General features: G+C 35.3%; 1 protein-coding gene across 1 annotated transcript; it reads right to left on the bottom strand.

The window, feature by feature from the left end:
* Positions 1–265: 265 nt before the first annotated feature.
* On the bottom strand, positions 266–949 carry LOC107801293 (small ribosomal subunit protein uS9). The gene has a single exon (XM_016624600.2). It carries the CDS (start codon positions 879–881, stop codon positions 438–440), a length of 444 nt encoding a protein of 147 aa, XP_016480086.1. The 5' UTR covers positions 882–949; the 3' UTR covers positions 266–437.
* Between the last annotated feature and the right edge of the window lie 16,999 nt (positions 950–17,948).

Genomic DNA, 17,948 nt, shown 5'->3' with positions numbered 1-17,948 from the left:
ATAATTTTTCTTTCAAGGCAAATTAAGGGTCTCCTAATCTCAGACTAATCCATATATATATAAATATGATAATTTACAAGAATAGAAAGAGTCATTAAGGGAACTGACAACCATTACAAACTAATTGAATATACATTTTCAATATTGCAGGATAATGTTCCCTACGCCTTTTCTCAAGGGGAATAACCTTTTCTCCAGTTCCTCATTAACAAAAATATCAATTTAGCTACAAGTAGGCCACATTGCATAACAAAAATTCTACATATGCAAATAAAAGCACAATTCATTGCATTCATATTTCATAGCATGTGAAACAGCTATATTAAAGTTTATCCAAATCCAAAACTTTCTCAGATAGCAGTAAATCCATAATGATTCCTAAACCAAAACCATACCAACAGGGATAAAAACAGATACCATAAATCGAAATAGGAATTTTAACGGTAAGATTTCTGGAACCTAGCACGAGCACCACGACCACCAAACTTCTTAGGTTCACACCTTCTCGGATCAGCAACAAGCAAAGTCCTGTCGTACCTAACCAAAATATCCTTAATCTCCTTCTTCTGCTGTTCATCCACATACTTCTGGTAAAAGGCAACCAGCGCCTTCGCTATCGACTGACGAATAGCGTAGATTTGAGAAGTGTGACCTCCTCCTTTGACGCGGATACGCATGTCGACTCCGGCGAATCGGTGGCGACCTAAGAGGAGGATTGGTTCGAAGGCTTTGTACCGGAGGATTTCGGGTTGAACGAGCTCGATTGGTACACCGTTGATCTTAATCAGGCCACGGCCGCGCTTGCAGTGTGTTACTGCTACCGCCGTCTTCTTCCGCCCGAAACATTGCACTGATTCCACCGCCGCTGGCGCCGCATTCATTGTTATGCTTTTGTTTGGTTTGCTCCCACTCTTTTGCTGGAAAATGACCTAACCCAAAAGTTTTTTCTAAATGGATACAATATATATGTATGAATTAGATTAGGGTTTTGTATTGGGCTCGTGGAGGAAATGGGCCCACTGGTTTATGTTACTCGTCACGGTTTTTGGGTCATTAAATTGGGCTTTCTTGTCTCAGGTCTCGTTCTCTCGAACAAATGGGCCTATGTCACTAGAACAAGAACAAGTGAGGAAGACTTATATTCATTGTACTAACAATTCAAGAAGTGAGAGAGATAAGATGAAAATTTCTCCCACAGGGCTCATGTGAGTTTAAGCTCTCGGAAAATGCACCTAAGATCAAATATTTTGAGTATTTAAATTTTTTAATCATGTCAAACCAAGGCCAATCAAGGATCGACAGAACGCTTGATTTTGGTAAATGGATCACAATTACATGTTCATGAGAGTATATTAATAGAATAAACGAAATAGAAACATTACATAAGCCACTAGGGGCCAAGAGAAAATGAGCAACACCTAGAATAAGGTGGTTGTAATTATTAGATATTAAGTTTCATTGTTAAGCCGATAATAGCCACAATACCTCTCCTTTTTTTAACACAGTTGATGGGGAATAGAGAAGGTCCAATAAGATAGCAGTGGTAAAAAAATTCTAAGATTTAAATTCGTTAAACTATAGTTTATTTGTGGTGTTTTAGGTGTTGGATTATTCCTTTAAGGACGCCCTACCTGTTTAATCACAAAATATTTATTAAGAAAATAAGAGAGAAAGAAATATGGTAAAAGGAAAAGATTCTAAGAAAGATGATAATTTGGTCGAAGAGAAGCTTTAGTACAAGTATGGGATCTTTCACTCTAGTTTCAAAGAAATTGAGGAAATTGTTATAGTGATCTTCTATGCTTCTTCTTCAAATTTGTGTGAACACAATCTAGAAATTGCTAGGACTTTTGGGAAGAAGCAAGGGAAATTTGATAGAAGTATGTGAGGTTGAAAGTTGGGAAAATACATAAGTTTACACCTAAATTTGTCCAGAAAACTCAATTACACACTTAAACTTTATGGGTGACCTTTTACACCCCCTATCCTTGAAAGAAGTGATACTAGTACCCCCTGAGACATATAATACTATTTTCATGGTCAAATGTACTTTACACATGTGTGTCATGTCAGCACTAGATCAGCATCACATGAAAAATCAACTATAACTTTAATTTTTACTCATTTTCTTTTAACTTTTCTTTTCTTTAATTTTTTTTCTTTTTATTACTCCAAGAATTAAATATATGAAATTAGTTGAAGATTGATAGGGTATGAACCGTAGAAATTGAAGAAGAAGACAAAATACAGAGATAAAGCTAGAGAAAAGAGAGAATCAGAAATGAATTGTATTTCACGTGTGTTTACAAGAGGGAATCTTACAATATATAGTTAGCTAATTAACTAACTAATGAAAGCCTTAACTACTTCCTAATTTCGGTTAATATAAGCTGTAAAATGACTAATCTGTCATTCCTAAGTTACTCCTTTCTCAACACTCCCCCTCAAGCTAGGTGGTGCAAAAATGTTGAGAACACCTAGCTCGGAGCTTAAATGTTCATGTTGAACTATGTTGAGGCCCTTGATAAGTATGTTTACTGGTTGATCTGTAGGAATATATTTTTTTACTATCAGTCTTTGCACTATCTTTTCTCTTATAAAATGACAGTCTATTTCGATGTGATTGATTCTCTCTTGATATATAGGATTGGCTGCAATCTGCATAGCAGCCTTGCTATCACTGTAAACTTCAATAGTTAAGTTAACTTCAATTCCAATTTCTTACATAAGTCCTTGTAGCCAAATGAGTCAGCTATTATGGCTCTAATACTTCTGTATTCAGCCTCTGCAGAACTCCCAGGTACTGTGATTTGCTTCTTTAATTTCCAAGCAACTAAAGAATCTCCAATCTTGATCAAGTATCCTGTTACTAATTTTCTGGAAAGTGGACATGCAGCCCATTCTGCATCATAGTAGGTTGTGGTAATGTTCTTGTTTGTGCTTGACAGCAGAATTCCTCTTCCAGGTTGATTTTTGACATACATAACAATTCTCATAGATGCTTCCATGTGAGATCTTTTAGGTTGTTGTAAAAACTGACTAAGAATTTGTACATTAAATGATATAGCAGGTCTGGTTATGGTTAGATAGAGTAGTTTGCCTATCAACCTTTGGTATGAGTTAATGTTAGCAAGAGGTTCAACTGCTGAGTAACCAACACTTTTACAATGTTCATCATACTCATTTGTTGTCAGTTTAGCATTAGTATCTAAGGGAGTTACCGAAGGTTTAGAAATACCTAATCAAAGTTTTAAAATAAGCTCCAATGCATATTTCCTTTGATGCATTAGTATTCCTTGTTTAGATCTTACAAATTCAATACCTAGGAAGTACTTTAACTCACCTAGATCCTTTATTTTAAAAGCATGTTGCAGTGTGCTCTTTGTTTCCTCAATCAGACTCAGACTATCACCTATTATAAGCATATTGTTAACATACACTAACACCATAGTAGTGCCTTTAGATGTTTCTTGATAAATAAAGAGTGATCAAACTAGCTTAAAATGAGACCTTGTCAGAACTTCAGTCAATTTTGCATTCCATTATCTTGGAGCTTGTTTTAGTCCATACAAGAATTTGATGAGCATGTATATTGGTTTCTTCTCCCCTGGCTCTTAAATCCTTGTGGAAGCTCCATGTAAATTTCATCATATAGATCCCCTTGAATAAATGCATTATACACTTCCATTTTATGTATATGCCACTGCTTTCTAGCTGCAATTGCCAGCACTGTTCTTACTGTCTTCATCTTAACTACTGCGGCAAAAGTTTCCTGGTAATCAATCTCCTCTTTTTGATTGTATCCCTTTGTCACTAGTCTAGCTTTAAACCTTTCAATTTCACTTGTAGCTTTGTACTTTACTTTATAAATCCATTGGCACCCTATTGGTATTTTGCCTTCAAGAAGAGGGACCCATGTGTGATTACTTTCTAAGGCATCAATTTCTGCTTTTATTGCTTCTATCCATCTTGGATCTTTAGCAGCTTCTGAGTAATTTATAGGTTCAGTTACAGTTGAAGAAGTGGCTATGTATGCTTGATATGTTGGGGACAGTCCATCATAGGCTATGTATTTTGAGATAGAATAGGGAACTTCTTGATGAATATTGAGTGACACAAAATCACTCAGCCATATAAGTGATCTTTTTTCCCTATCAGACCTTCTATATCCAACTAGAACTACTGGAGATGTGGTCTGAGTAAAAGAGTTTATGTTTAGGAAATTTGTAGGTGGTATCTCTGAACCTAGGTCCTGGAATTCTTGAGCTGGATTTTCTATAGATTGATGAGTAATTTCTTCATAGATCTGAGGCTGCTCATGTGTATTCTATGATGTATAGTTAAGTTCTGGTTACATAGTATTACTTGGAGGTTGAATTAATCTATTTGTCGATTGATCATGTGTCTGTACACTCTGAGGTACTGAGTAGTGAAGGTCTTACAAATGTGAGGTTATTGATATTGGGAATATAGGCACTGGAGAATCTTCTTTCTTCTTAAAGAGAAAGACATCCTCTCTGAATACTCCATCCCTACTAACAAAAAAAATATTGTCCTTCAGGTCATATAATATGTAACCTTTCTGAGTTTCTGCATATCCCATATGGACTGCAGTTTTGGTTCTTGACATTATTTTGTCATGTTGCTGAACTATCCTGGCATAACATAAGTATCCTAGTGCCTTTAAGTAATTATAGGATGGTGGTTTCTGATATAGTCTCTCATAGGGAGTTTTTTTGTTAATAACAGTACTTGGCATCCTGTTTATGAGATAAACAACAACATTCACACAGTGTCCTCAAAATCTTATTGCTATTTCAGCCTGGAATCTGATAGCCCCGGTGATCTCTAAAATGTGCCTATGCTTCCGCTCAGCAACTCCATTTTGCTGAGGAGTGTAGGCACATTAAATTTGGTGGATAATTCCAAGCTTTTTAAACATATCACTACACACTGAGTTTACAAACTCAATGCCATTATCTATTCTGATAATTTTAACAATCTTGTCAAACTGAGTTTTAACCAATACTAGAAATTGTTGTAGTAAGACACACACTTCAGATTTCTGCTTAAGTAAAAATACCCAGTTCATTCTTGAAAAATCATCAACAATTGTCAAGAAGTATTTATTACCATCATAAGTAGGGGTCTTGTATGGTCCCCACAAATCATATGTACTAGATCAAAGCTTCTCACAATTTTAATACTACTAGTAGAAAATGGTAACCTTATCTGCTTAGCACAAGGATAGACTACACAATGTTTTACACTTTCAATTATAAGTTCTGCTTTCATATGTAGTAACTTCTTAAGAATTGTAGTTGAAACATGACCAAACCTCATGTGCCATAGGCCAATGTCCTTTGTTGTAGTTGTAATTGTCTAATTCTTGTCATTTATTCCTTCTGTCACTGCTATAGAAGTTCCAACAACTTGCCTTTCAAGTATGTAGAGTCCATCATCCTCTCTACCAATCGCCCTCACCTTCTCATTAAAGAGTTCCTGAAATACACAGAAATCAGGAAAGAAGATTGCTGAGCATTGCAATTCCTTTGTCAATTTAGACACTAATAACAAATTAAACTTAAACTGTGGAACATAGAACACATTAGTAATTGTGTTCCCCTCTAATAGGATGCTAGCACCAGTATGTGTAACATATTAAATATCTCTATTTTGCATAAATATTTTATTTGGGTTTTCAGACTGAAGGATAGTTGACTTGTTTAGCATACTCAGATCAACTACCTTATGGTTTGTGGCTCCTGTGTCTATTATCCAATCGTGTATACTGTTAGAAGCCAACATAGCGCAACTAATACTCGTTGTATTTACTGCAGGGATTGACATTGTGTTGGAAGTCTGGCTAGTTCCTGCCTTGTTGAGTAATTGAAGAATCTATTCATATTGATCTCTAAAGAAGGTGCAGCCTGCCATCTGATTTAGCTGATTGAAGTTTAGGCCAGTTACAGACTCTTGGTCCTTAGTAGTTGTAGGAACTTGATTTGTATTCATAGTTAGATTTTGCAAAGAAACTCTTGCATCATTATACCCATTGTATGTCTGTTGTGTAGGATTGTGTGTGATGATATTGTAGGCTGCATTGTTTCCTACTCCCCCTCTCTTTTTTGGTCTGTAATCAGGTGGATAACCAACTATTTTGTAACAATTCTCTTTGTTGTGCCCTTTGAGTTTACAAAACTCACATTGATTGTTATAGCTTTCTCTTGAACCTTTGATTTCATATAGTTCTTGAGTACATTGCTGCATCAAAACTTCCAGTCATAATAGCAGGATTGGCTTCTAAAATTTCAGTGGTTGCTGTTATTGATTTTTGCCTTTAATAACTTACTATCATTGCATAGGCTTGATTAACTGTGGGTACAGGGCTTCTCATTAAGATCTGACTTCTAGCCTGAGCATATGAGTCATTAAGCCCTATTAAAAATCGATACAACTTTAGTTTCTAGAGATAAACAACAAAATCCTTACATTTTGGACAATCATAGCCTGGTGCTAGTACCGAGGCTTCAAATTCTTCCCACATATCCTTAAGTTTTGAGAAGTACACTGATACAGATACAGTGCCTTGAGACAGAGTCGCAATTTCTTTATAAAGATTAAAAGATCTTGAATCATATACCTTATTAAATCTTTCTGATAAATTTTCCCAAATCACTTGGGCACAAGACGCATACATGATTCCTCCAAGAAGATTTTTAAAAACAGATTTCATAATCCACGAAAATACAATTGCATTTACCCTTTTCCAGTGATTCCATAGGAATTCTAGGAACTTTTCCTGCTTGCAAGAACCATCAATCAACCCTAACTTATTTCTACCTAGCAAGGCAACACGCATACCTGTGAGTTGAAACTAGATGATTTGTATGCCACTTACATCAACCGGAGACAAGTACAATGAATGATTATAGTCGACTCCAATTGGCCGATTCCAGATTCCAATCGATGGATTTCTGACTCCAATTAGTTGATTTCCAACGCCATAATTCAGTTGTTCCCTTGCACGTTGATGATGAATTGAGCTTTGACGCAGATTCTGTTCGTTTTCCATTGATACAAGAATTCACAAGATTTACGAGAAGATTTCTGTAATAGCGGAATAGATCGACAAATTCAAGCTAGAATATCAAGCTCGATTGCTCTGATATCATGAAATTAGTTGAAGATTGATAGGGTATGAACCCTAAAAATTGAAGAAGATGATAGAATACAGAGATAAAGCTAGAGGGAGTTTAGAGAGAAGAGAAAATCAGAAATGAATTGTATTTCACGTGTGTTTACAAAAGGGAATCTTACAATATATAGTTAGATAATTAACTAACTAATGGAAGCCTAAACTATTTTCTAATTTCGATTAATATAAGCTGTAAAATAACTAATCTGCCCTTCCTAAGTTACTCCTTTCTCAACAATTAGTTTTTAACCCACGATAACAATCATCTTCTCCGCGTCCCTATTAGCGGCTATAAAGAAGAACCTCAAAGTTTGGTTGCACCCAACCAAATAGATTAAAATTAAAGATGGGTAATACGATGGAATTTGAATTTCTTAAAGAACAAGAAGAATCTTTTTGCTTTTCTCTAAAATAATTCCTAACTTGTAGCTTGTCCTCCCTGTCACTAAGTGCTAACTGAGAACTCAATAAGAATCTTAGAGTCAATCTCCAAACCCGGCAGCAAAAAAATACAAGTGATACTTTTCAACTCACCATTGTAGCAAATTAATAATAATTTTGAGATGATTTTAATGGCAGCAAGGATGAGGGTCTCGAGAGTTTTAGGTGTTTTAACCCCAAAACCATCGAAAAATACATTCTTCTTTGCTTGGATATGCAAATTAGGCTTCATTTTTGGCATCCACAGTGGTAGAAAAGCCTTCACATTGAACCCTTTTAAATGGGTCAAACCTGTTTGGAATGGTAAAAGCTTAAATATTACAGTAAATATTCGTGCAGCGGGAGGGGATCGAATAGGTAAAGGAGCCACCACAACTTTATGGTGGAATAATTTTGTTACAGTGGGGTGGATCGAAGATGATGGAAGAGGTGTGGTGGTGTGGTGGTTGACTTTTCTCATAGGAAAAATACATAAAATGCACCTCGAACTTGTCCTGAAAAATCAGTTTCCAACTCAACATTTACGAGCGTTCTTTTTCCTCCCTATACTTGTCCAGACTGAATTTAATTCCTCCCTAAAAATACATAACCAAGCTTGTGGACGGCTGTGTTCTCCACGCTCTACCACGTGTCAATTTCTAATTTATTTTATTTTTTTGGTTTTTTATTTTTAAATTATTTTTCGATCCCACTCCAACCCTGACACTGTTATTTTGAAAAAATATTAGGTTTCCATGGAGTTATCACTATTCTCTCTCCTTCAACCTAACCATTAATGTCCACCAAATCAGGCCATCGTGGTAGTTGCTGCTAGTCTAAAGAAAGAAGTTTGGGCAGAACAAAGACCCATCAAAGCTCTTTGACTGAATATTGGTTGAAAAAATTATCTGGCAAACTGACCGACAGAGACAATGATGACGGCTAGAAAAAAACTCTCTAATGGTGATTTTATTGATCTTTTGGGACGAGCTAATAAAAATGAGGTTAGAAAAATATTGGAGGCATGGGTCAGGTGGGAAAGAAAATGGTGGGTTGAAGGAGGATGGGAGATTAGGTGGTCCAGCAATGCGGGGGTTGTAGCACGGGATGTGTATTTTGGGTTGAAAAATAGGAGATAGAAGAAAGGATTGAGAGAGAAACAATAAAATAAAAATAAAATATAAGATAAAGAAAGAGAAAAAGAAAGTGGGAACCCACAAATAATTAAGTTAAGTTAAATATGTAATATCAAATAAAAATTTAATATATGTATGATTTAGTATATAATTAATATTCTTTTCTTGTTTATACTCAAGTTTGGGAGAGTGAAACCATTTCTCTGCTATGTCACCATTCAGGGGGTTTTTACATTCAGTCTGAACAAGTATGTGGTGAAAAAAGAACGCATGTAAAGGTTGAGTTGAAAACTGATTTCAGGATAAGTTCGGGGTGCATCTTATGTATTTTTCCTTTCTCATAAGAAGATAAAATATAGGAGTCAAAGAGAAGAAACAAAAAGGGCAATAAAAGAGGCCCACAAAAATTAATTATTAATTAGGAATGTAACATATTAGAGAATGACACGTCACACGTGTATGATTTAATTCATCTTAAATGTCTCTCTTTCTTTTCACGCGCGTTTTGGAGGATGAAGTCATTTTTGCTGCCACGTCACCCTTTCAGGTGATCGTAATTTAATTTTATATAAGAATAAGGGGGTAAAAAGTCATTCGTAAAGTTTAAGAGTGTACTCGGGTTTTCTGGACAAGTTTAAGTGTGAACTTATGTATTTTCCCTTGAAAGTTCATTTTTCTTTTTTGAGTTCCTAATTTTTATTGAAAAAAGAATACTTGCAAGAAGAATATTTAGTGGCACTTGAATTGATTTACTCGATATATTGTGAAAGTAGTTAGCAAGTCGTCCGCAAATATTATTGTACGAAAATAAATTATTTGTACCCAATGTTTATGCAAAAATAATAAATGTGAAGTTGTAGTTAAGTTATATTGTTCAAAATGAATTATCTCTAGATATTAAAATCCGTTGCAAGTTGATCTTGCTAGTTATGCTTGTCCTCCTCAAAATACCTATAAATTATCCATACAAAAATAACACCACGATTCTTTCAACTTTTGCAAAACATTACTCATGTTTTTACTCTAATTTTATATGGCAGAGTAATAGGAACTTAGCAGGACAAGAACATTAAAAGTTTCATTTAATTTAGGCAGAATAGGTAAAGGCCCCCCTAAACTTGACACTTTTTAATGAGCGTACACATTAACTATACGTGATTTTAATTACCCCCATACGCTTACTTTTTCGGATGTTATTACCCTCATAACCTAGTAAATATTTCTATCGTGAATACACGTACTGTATACATATAAATGCTTGCTGATGTGGTTGTACATGTTGGAATAATTCGGGTATCCAATTAGAATACCTGACCCGCCTTTAAAATTAATCCCTCAAATTTAACCCATCCTTTTTACCATCAGTTCATTTGGTCGATAACATAGAAAAACTAGGGTTTCTCACCACTTCACTCCCATCAATGACAGAGACGATTGTGAGTGCTTGAGCTTGATTTTGTGAGTCGATAGGGTTCTCTGTTGAGGTACTGCTAAAAGCTACTGTGGAGGAGCTAAAAGCTACTGGGTTTTTTTGATTCTCGCCAAAATTTCTATTGTTTTCACTCCGCATTTGAAGGTATGTGTGCCTCTTTCTATTAGGGTTAAATCAGGATTTTTATGTTGATTGTGATTTTTGCATGCATGCCGATTAGGGTTAAATAAGGGCTTTTATGTTGTTTGTTAATTTTTTACTGTTTATTTGTAATCTTCTGTATATGTATGTCTTGAGAGTTATTTTTTACTTTTTTTTTATTGTTGTGTAGGATCTCATGGATACTAAGTATTTGAATTTAAGATAGAAAATTGGTGGGATATTGGTGAGTGAGGTAGGACCTCTATATGTTGGGGGTAGGGTTGAATATGTGACTAATGTCGACTCTGACCACTTGTCAATACCAGAGTTATCTGATTATGCTAAGAATTTTGGGACTACAAATTTAGGAAAAACTTATATTATGAGTGCTAATGGTGGCAATTTGGTTGAATTAACAAAAGATAGGGATTTAATGGACCTTGCTATGTTATTAAACAATGGGGACATAATAGATATTTTTGTCTCTTCTGACTCACAATTTGAGGAGGTGGATGATATAGAGGGTAGCCAAATAAGCCACGTGGGTGAGCCTTTTAATGCATCTTCCAGCACACAACAAGACAATAGAGAATTTTTTGTTCCCTGTTGTCCTCCTTTAAATACTACTGTTGCAAATCCAGATCTAGGGTTACCTACTCCTTTGAATACCACTCAAGAAGAGGATTCACCCATAGATTGGACTTCCTCTTCAGAGGAAGAAGAATTTGCTGCTGATGATGATGTAAAGGACACTGCTGTTGATTCTCAACAGGTAGAACCTATTGGAGAAGAAGAAGAAGAAGAAATAGCTTATGGTTATGAATCTGAGAGGTCATTTGATTATGGAAGTGATGTCCATGAAGAGCTGAGGGTTGTTAAAGAAGATCTGAAGAAATATAGACAAGATAATAGGGAATCTTTTGTTCCCTGTGGTCCTACTTTAAATACTACTGCTGCAAATCCAGATCTAGGGTTACCTACTCTTTTGAATACCACTCAAGAAAAGGATTCACCCATAGATTGGACTTCCTCTTCATAGGAAAAAGAATCTGTTGTTGTTGATGATGTAGAGGACACTGCTGCTGATTCTCAACAGGTAGAACCTACTGGAGAAGAAGAAGAAATAACATCTGGTGATGAATCTGAGAGGTTATTTGATTATGGAAGTGATGTCCATGAAGAGCTGAGGGTTGTTAAAGAAGATCTGAAGAAATATAGACAAAAGAATAGGAGAAAACTTAGGAAGAAAAAAACTGATGGATTTTTAGGTAAAGTTGGAGTTGATGAAGGTTATGAGAACATAGATCAGCCCAAAAAAAAATATGAGAGACAAATTAGGAGGTGATGATGAGCCTTACTATGATAGTTCAGATCCAGATAGCTTTGAATCTGAATCAGATCTGGAAGGGGAGGGTGATCATGTATCTGATGATGATGTAGATGGGGAAGATAATATGGGACAGTTAAGGGGAAGAAAAAAAATAAATAGAGTGGTTTATGATCCTTCTGCCAAAATTGTTACTTGGCAACTGGGGATGGTATTTGAGAATGTGAAGGAATTTAGAGAAGCATTTACCAAGTATGCTATAAAGAAAGGTATTCAGCTAGTTAAGGATCCCAATGAGCCATATAGGGTCAGAGTTAAATGCAAAACTGGTTGTACTTGGTTGTTGTTTGCTAGCAAGGAAGGTAGGAGTACAAACTTCACAATCAAGACTTACAATCCAAGACACAAATTCCATAAAACCACTTACAACTATTTGTGTAATTCAAAATATGTGGCAAAGCAGTTCAAAGATAGAATTACCTCATAACCTAGAATTAAAGGTTGGAAAATTCAGGATATGGTGAGAGAGAAAAAACTTAGTTTATATGTTGGTAAGGCTGTTTGTTTGAAGGCCAAAAAATGTGTTGAAAGAAATTATGGGGGATCATGTTGCTGAGTTTGGTAGGATTCTGGACTATAGGGATATGCTACTCAAAACAAATCCTGGTAGCACATGTACAGTAAAATTGACAGACACAAATGATGGGCAGAAGCAGTTTTTCAGTTTCTACATTTGTTTTGCAGCTATGGAGCAGGGGTTTATGGAGGGTTGTAGGAGATGTATAGGGTTAGATGGATGTTTTTTAAAGGGTGTTTGAAAAGGGCAACTGTTGGCAGCAGTAGTAAAGGATGGGAATAACCAAATGTTCCCAATAGCTTGGGCTGTTGTAGGCACTGAAAAAAAAAAGCAAACATGGAGTTGGTTCCTCAGGTTATTGCAAACTGATTTGAACTTGGGAGATGGCAGGGAACTCACCATGATAAGCGACATGCAAAAGGTATATACTGTTGTTTAAATACTACTGTTTCTCTGTTTTTATGCAGTACTATTTTTTTATTTTTATGCAGGGTCTATATTCAGTTGTTAAAGAGATTTTACCTGAGTGTGAGCACAGAATGCATGCTAGACACATTCTGGCAAACTAGGTAATAAAATGGAGAGGGATTGAAAGAAGAAAAAGATTCTGGAGTGTTGTTAGATCAATATTTGAGTCTCAAATGAAAAGAAATCTAGATGATCTTGATAAATTGGGTCATAACATTTGTGAAGACCTAGTTAAATACAACAAAGAAAGATGGTGCAAAGCATTCTTCCAAACATTCTTCAAGTATGACAGTATTGACAATAACATGTGTGAAAATTTTAATGCTTGGATATTGGGCCCTAGACACAAGACAATCATATCAATGCTAGAGGAAATAAGGGTCAAAGTTATGAGTATGATAGCAAAGATGAGAGAATTTGCTGAAACTTAGCAGGATGGTGTATCTCCAATGGCCATGATGGTGTTCAATACTAATGGTGAGAGGTCAATGAGGGTTGACTTCATGTTTAATGGAGATACAGGCTTTGAACTCAAAGATGGTCCATGCAAGTTCATTGTAGATTTAAGAACAGGCTACTGCAGTTGCAGGTCTTGGGAACTGAAAGGCATTCCATGTCCACATGCTATAACAGCAATGCACTTCAAGAGACTTGATCCTTCAGAGAATATTGTACACTGGTACAGGAAAGAGACCTACGTGAATGCATATTCACACTTCATACAACCAGTTCCCAACATGATAATGTGGCCAGAAAGTAGTAACTCCAAGGTATTACCTCCCCCAATTCAAAATATGCCTGGAAGGCCAAGAAAAAATAGAAGAAAGGAAGTTGGAGAAATAAAAAGGGCTGAAAAATTATCAAAGAAGGGAATAACTATGACATGCTCCATTTGCAAAGTAAGTACTCATAATATGAGGAGTTGTCCAGCAAGACCAACAACTAATCAAGAGGTACCTTCCTAACTTCTTCCTTTATTACTATCTTCTTAGTTATCTAAGAGCTAATTCCTTATTTTTCTCATATAATAGACTACTAATTGCTCACAATAATCAACAACAAAAACTTCACAAAAGAGAGACAGAAAGGAATCTGACAATGCATCTACAAGTAAGGCATCTACTAGTACTGGAGGAAAATCTGGGGGGGGGGGAGAGGGGGGGAGGGGAGGGAAGAAGCCACTACAAGAGGCCTAGGCTTCAAGGAGATGGTGTATTTGTTGCACAGTCTGGTTTTACAAGTATTAATGTAAGTGTATTTTTTTTTTGTCCTTAGATTTTATTGTCTAACATACTATATGATGTTATTGTCTAACTTTGAAATGTATCTTTTGGTTTGAATGTTATCAGCATGGTTTGCCTACAGCCAAAAAGGTTTATACTGGCCCTTTAATTGATTCTACCCATGTTACTGGTGATATTGGATATAAGTCTTCTAAAAGTTTGAAATGGAAAGGGAAGGAAGTTATAACTCAAAGATAACTTCAAGTCCAAGCTGTAATGGCTAGAATCAAGACAAGGTCCCAATCCGCTGGAATATAAACAAGATCTAAAGTTATGGGGAAATCTCCCTCCAAGAAGACCACTTGAATTTCTTTACTATTTGGATGTAGTATTTGATATACTAGACTTCTTTTTTGTTGAATTCGTGGGGTGACTATTTTAGTTGAATTCATGGGGTGTCTGTTTTTTGTGGATACTGATGGTGGTACGCAACTTTATTTCGTGCACTTGTTTGTCATGTGTATGCCTAGCTGTATATGGACAGCATAGTGTCACTTTATTGTTTGATGTTAAATTTTGACTTTCTTTGTCAAATTACCAATTATGTTGACAAAATATTATGATTGTGATTGGTTATTTTTGTGGATACTGATGGTTGTTTTTATATAAATTGTGATTGGCATCAATTCCATATGTTGACAAAATATTGACATAGTGGTGTCGAATAGCATATCATATTACTTAACTTCTATTACATACTACCAGATAACCATTATTTGTACATGAGCAAAATCAGATTCCAAAGTAAACTGAAAAATAATAGAAACTTTAGCATTCTTTCCCTCTTCGATAGTTTGTTAGTCTTCTTCAACAACCCAGAAATAACAATGTTTGCTTGCTCCAAAAATGGAGGTTCATACTTCATACCGCTGAAAAAATCGACAAGAATTTGTCTTCGGAAAAACTACATCCAAAGAATCGTCGTCCAGGATTTGCAGTAGTCCATGCAACTTTTAAAGGAGCTGGCTTGCCACATCTACAAAAAACATTCATCTTCTTTCTTCCAAGTAAAAAAATAATTGTTATTTGGGCAAAAAATAAGAGCCAAAATCTGGGGGAGGGGAGGGGTGGAATTTGAATGGACAAAGAATGTGAGAACAAAGAAAATGCTGAAGAATTAGAAAGAAGACAATAAATAGGGGTGAGAATGGGGTTGTTACCGTTGGGGTCTTCATTTTTGGGGGAAATGCATTTATTACCGTTTGGGATGGTTCTAGGATTGGAAAAGAGAAATATTCAACTGATGTGGCAAAAAATATACTCCCTCACGCGCACTCAGCCATTTGAACCAATTTTCACTGCCATGTGGCAGGTTAGGGGGCTTTAATAACATCCGAAAAGTAAGCATAAGGGGTAATTAAAATCACGTATAGTTAAGGTGTACGCTCATTAAAAAGTGTCAAGTTGGGGGGAGGGGGGGGAGGGAGGCTTTACCTATTCTGCGTTTGATTTATATATCAGTAGCTGGGAAGAAAACGTTCAAAAAGGGTGATTGAAACATTATTTAGATAGTAACAAATATCATATTACATTTTAAATTTTGAATGTTTAGATAAATTTGAATTGTTAAAATTGTGAAAATTATTTAAAGAGAAAAATCATTAGTAGAAACTAGAATGATTAACATGTAGAAAGTTCTAAAGTAAAATAATGTCATGTGAGATGAAGGAAAAATTATTATTTTTTGTGTGCTCATAATTAAAAGAAAAATGGCAATACAAAATAATAACTGATAACACATATATACACACACAACACCCAAGTTACGTACCTTGGTCACCCAGCCAACGCGGAAATTCACACCCCAGCACACACACACACAGAGGGCGTGACATTATGAAGCTTTTTCCATAAGTTTATTTTGTCATCCAACATTTTAACATGTAAAATTTGAATTCATTTAAAATTCGTCATTTCGTCTCCTAATAATTGCTTCTAAATGTCCCGAGGCAGTTACAGGAGAATAAATAATCTATTGTGTTAATGCACATGTATACTTTACGCCTTGAATTGTTTGTACAATACATTTCATAAACTCTGTATGCGCTTTAGGTCCTAGATTCTCTACCTTGTGCAACAACTATTTTTTAAATTTTAATCTTTATTCCTATTATTTGATTATTATAAATAATCTATAATTCTGTTCTACAATCGAGAATTAGGCAATTTGAAATACTATTATGAATGTCAACTGTCAAGATAGTTAAATCAACGTTTGTATTGGATTTTACACAATTTGTATACATATTTTACTACTATATATATTTTTTTCATATATTAACTCATCGATCTTTAAATGACACTTTTGTTTTTTAAATGTATTAAAAAGTAAAAATTCATGGGACATACCCACCCATGGCCAATGATAGGTAAAACACTGTATGTCATTATCTAACTCTCCTTGCAAGAAATTTCCTTAGCTACAATTGGCTTATAAACTTGCCTCCGCGTTAACTTGGAGGAGATGTACATGTTTCTGGCACTGGATTTATTACTTTCTAGTGTCTTTAATTTTAGGGGTTCTTTATTTTTTGGGGATACACAAGTATAGTTACAATTTATTTCATTACAAAAAATTAATTTTATGAATTAGTGCTAAATAAAGAGAACTATATGTGAAATAGCCCGTCAAACTAGTATTCCTTCCGTCCCAATTTATTTGACACTTTCTTTTTTCGTATATCCCGAAAAAAAAAAAGGTCACATTTCTATATTTAGAAACAATAACACTCTTTCCTTTTAACTATATGCCAAAAAGAAAGTCACATTTCAATAGTTAGAAACAATAATTTATTTATTTTTAATTATAAATATCAAAAAGCCTTCCTTTTTTTCTTAAACTTCATGCCTAGTCAAATGATGCCACATAAATTGGGACGGAGGGAGTGTTATATATCAGCTCGAGGACATTCGTAATGTCAACAGACATACACCACAACAAACACAGGATTTAGCATAGGAATTTGTGTTCTTTTTTCCCCTAATGGCAAACACCACAATATAATCTTTGCTTGAGCTCACGTTGACTAGCTATACATACACACAATATGATCTTTGTTTGAACTCACAATATGATCTTTGCTCAAGCTCATGTTGACTAGTTTAATTAAACACACGCTAACACACACAGCTCAGAATATGATCTTTGCTTGAACTCATGTTGACTAGCTTAAACACACACAAACATACACATTACACATACACACACTGACAAACAAGAAATTAATCAAAATGGTAGTAGGAGAATTGGTTTCTTAGGCCTATAAGAAGCCACTTTTCCTTGTTGGATAGAGACACACAATTCACATAACAAACTAAGCTACTATCTTAAGCAAGACAGAGCAGGAAGAGAGCAAGAGAAAAATGGCAGGAAAGGAAAGCAAAGGAAAGGGAAAAGCAGAGATGGCAGGCAGTGGAGCGCGCAAAAGTAGCGTATTCCCATTCACTCCAAAGAAAGGAAGTGTACTTCCTAAAGAGAAGAAGCATGTTTCTACCATGATGGGTGAGAAAATTGGTCAGTCCATTGTTTCCCTTGTCAAGAACAGCAAAAAGAATATAAAACCTGATGGTGATCAATGAACATGAAAAGATATATACTTGACGAGACGAGACGAGTCAGAAATAGTTCCAACATCACTTGTAATCAGATTCTCATTTGTATTCTTTGTATTCTATAACCATTCCATGTACTAAGGTCTCTAGTAGGTCTACAGTATATCATCACAATGTTCAGTCCTGTGTTTGTATGTACTTTTGTATTTTTGATATGTTTCTCAAATTGAAGTATGTAGGATGTGCAGTTTTCTTATAATTTCTCACATATCTTCCCCTACAACTTAAAAAGCTGTTCAGTTCTCACAGAATTTCATGACCAGTATATCTAAAAATCACAGCGTTAGCAGATGGATTCTACTTCATGGTTTAGATCTTCATTGGGATAGATAAAACATATATGCAAGGAGGATG

The sequence above is a fragment of the Nicotiana tabacum genome, chromosome 24 (genome assembly GCF_000715075.1).
Source record: "Nicotiana tabacum cultivar K326 chromosome 24, ASM71507v2, whole genome shotgun sequence".
NCBI lineage: Eukaryota > Viridiplantae > Streptophyta > Magnoliopsida > Solanales > Solanaceae > Nicotiana > Nicotiana tabacum.
Note: the sequence above shows the minus strand (reverse complement) of the source record. Positions and strands in the feature narration are given on the sequence as shown.

What these genes read in the sequence shown, in the direction of transcription:
- LOC107801293 (XM_016624600.2), bottom strand. Translation starts at nt 881, where the DNA reads ATGAATGCGGCGCCAGCGGCGGTGGAATCAGTGCAATGTTTCGGGCGG.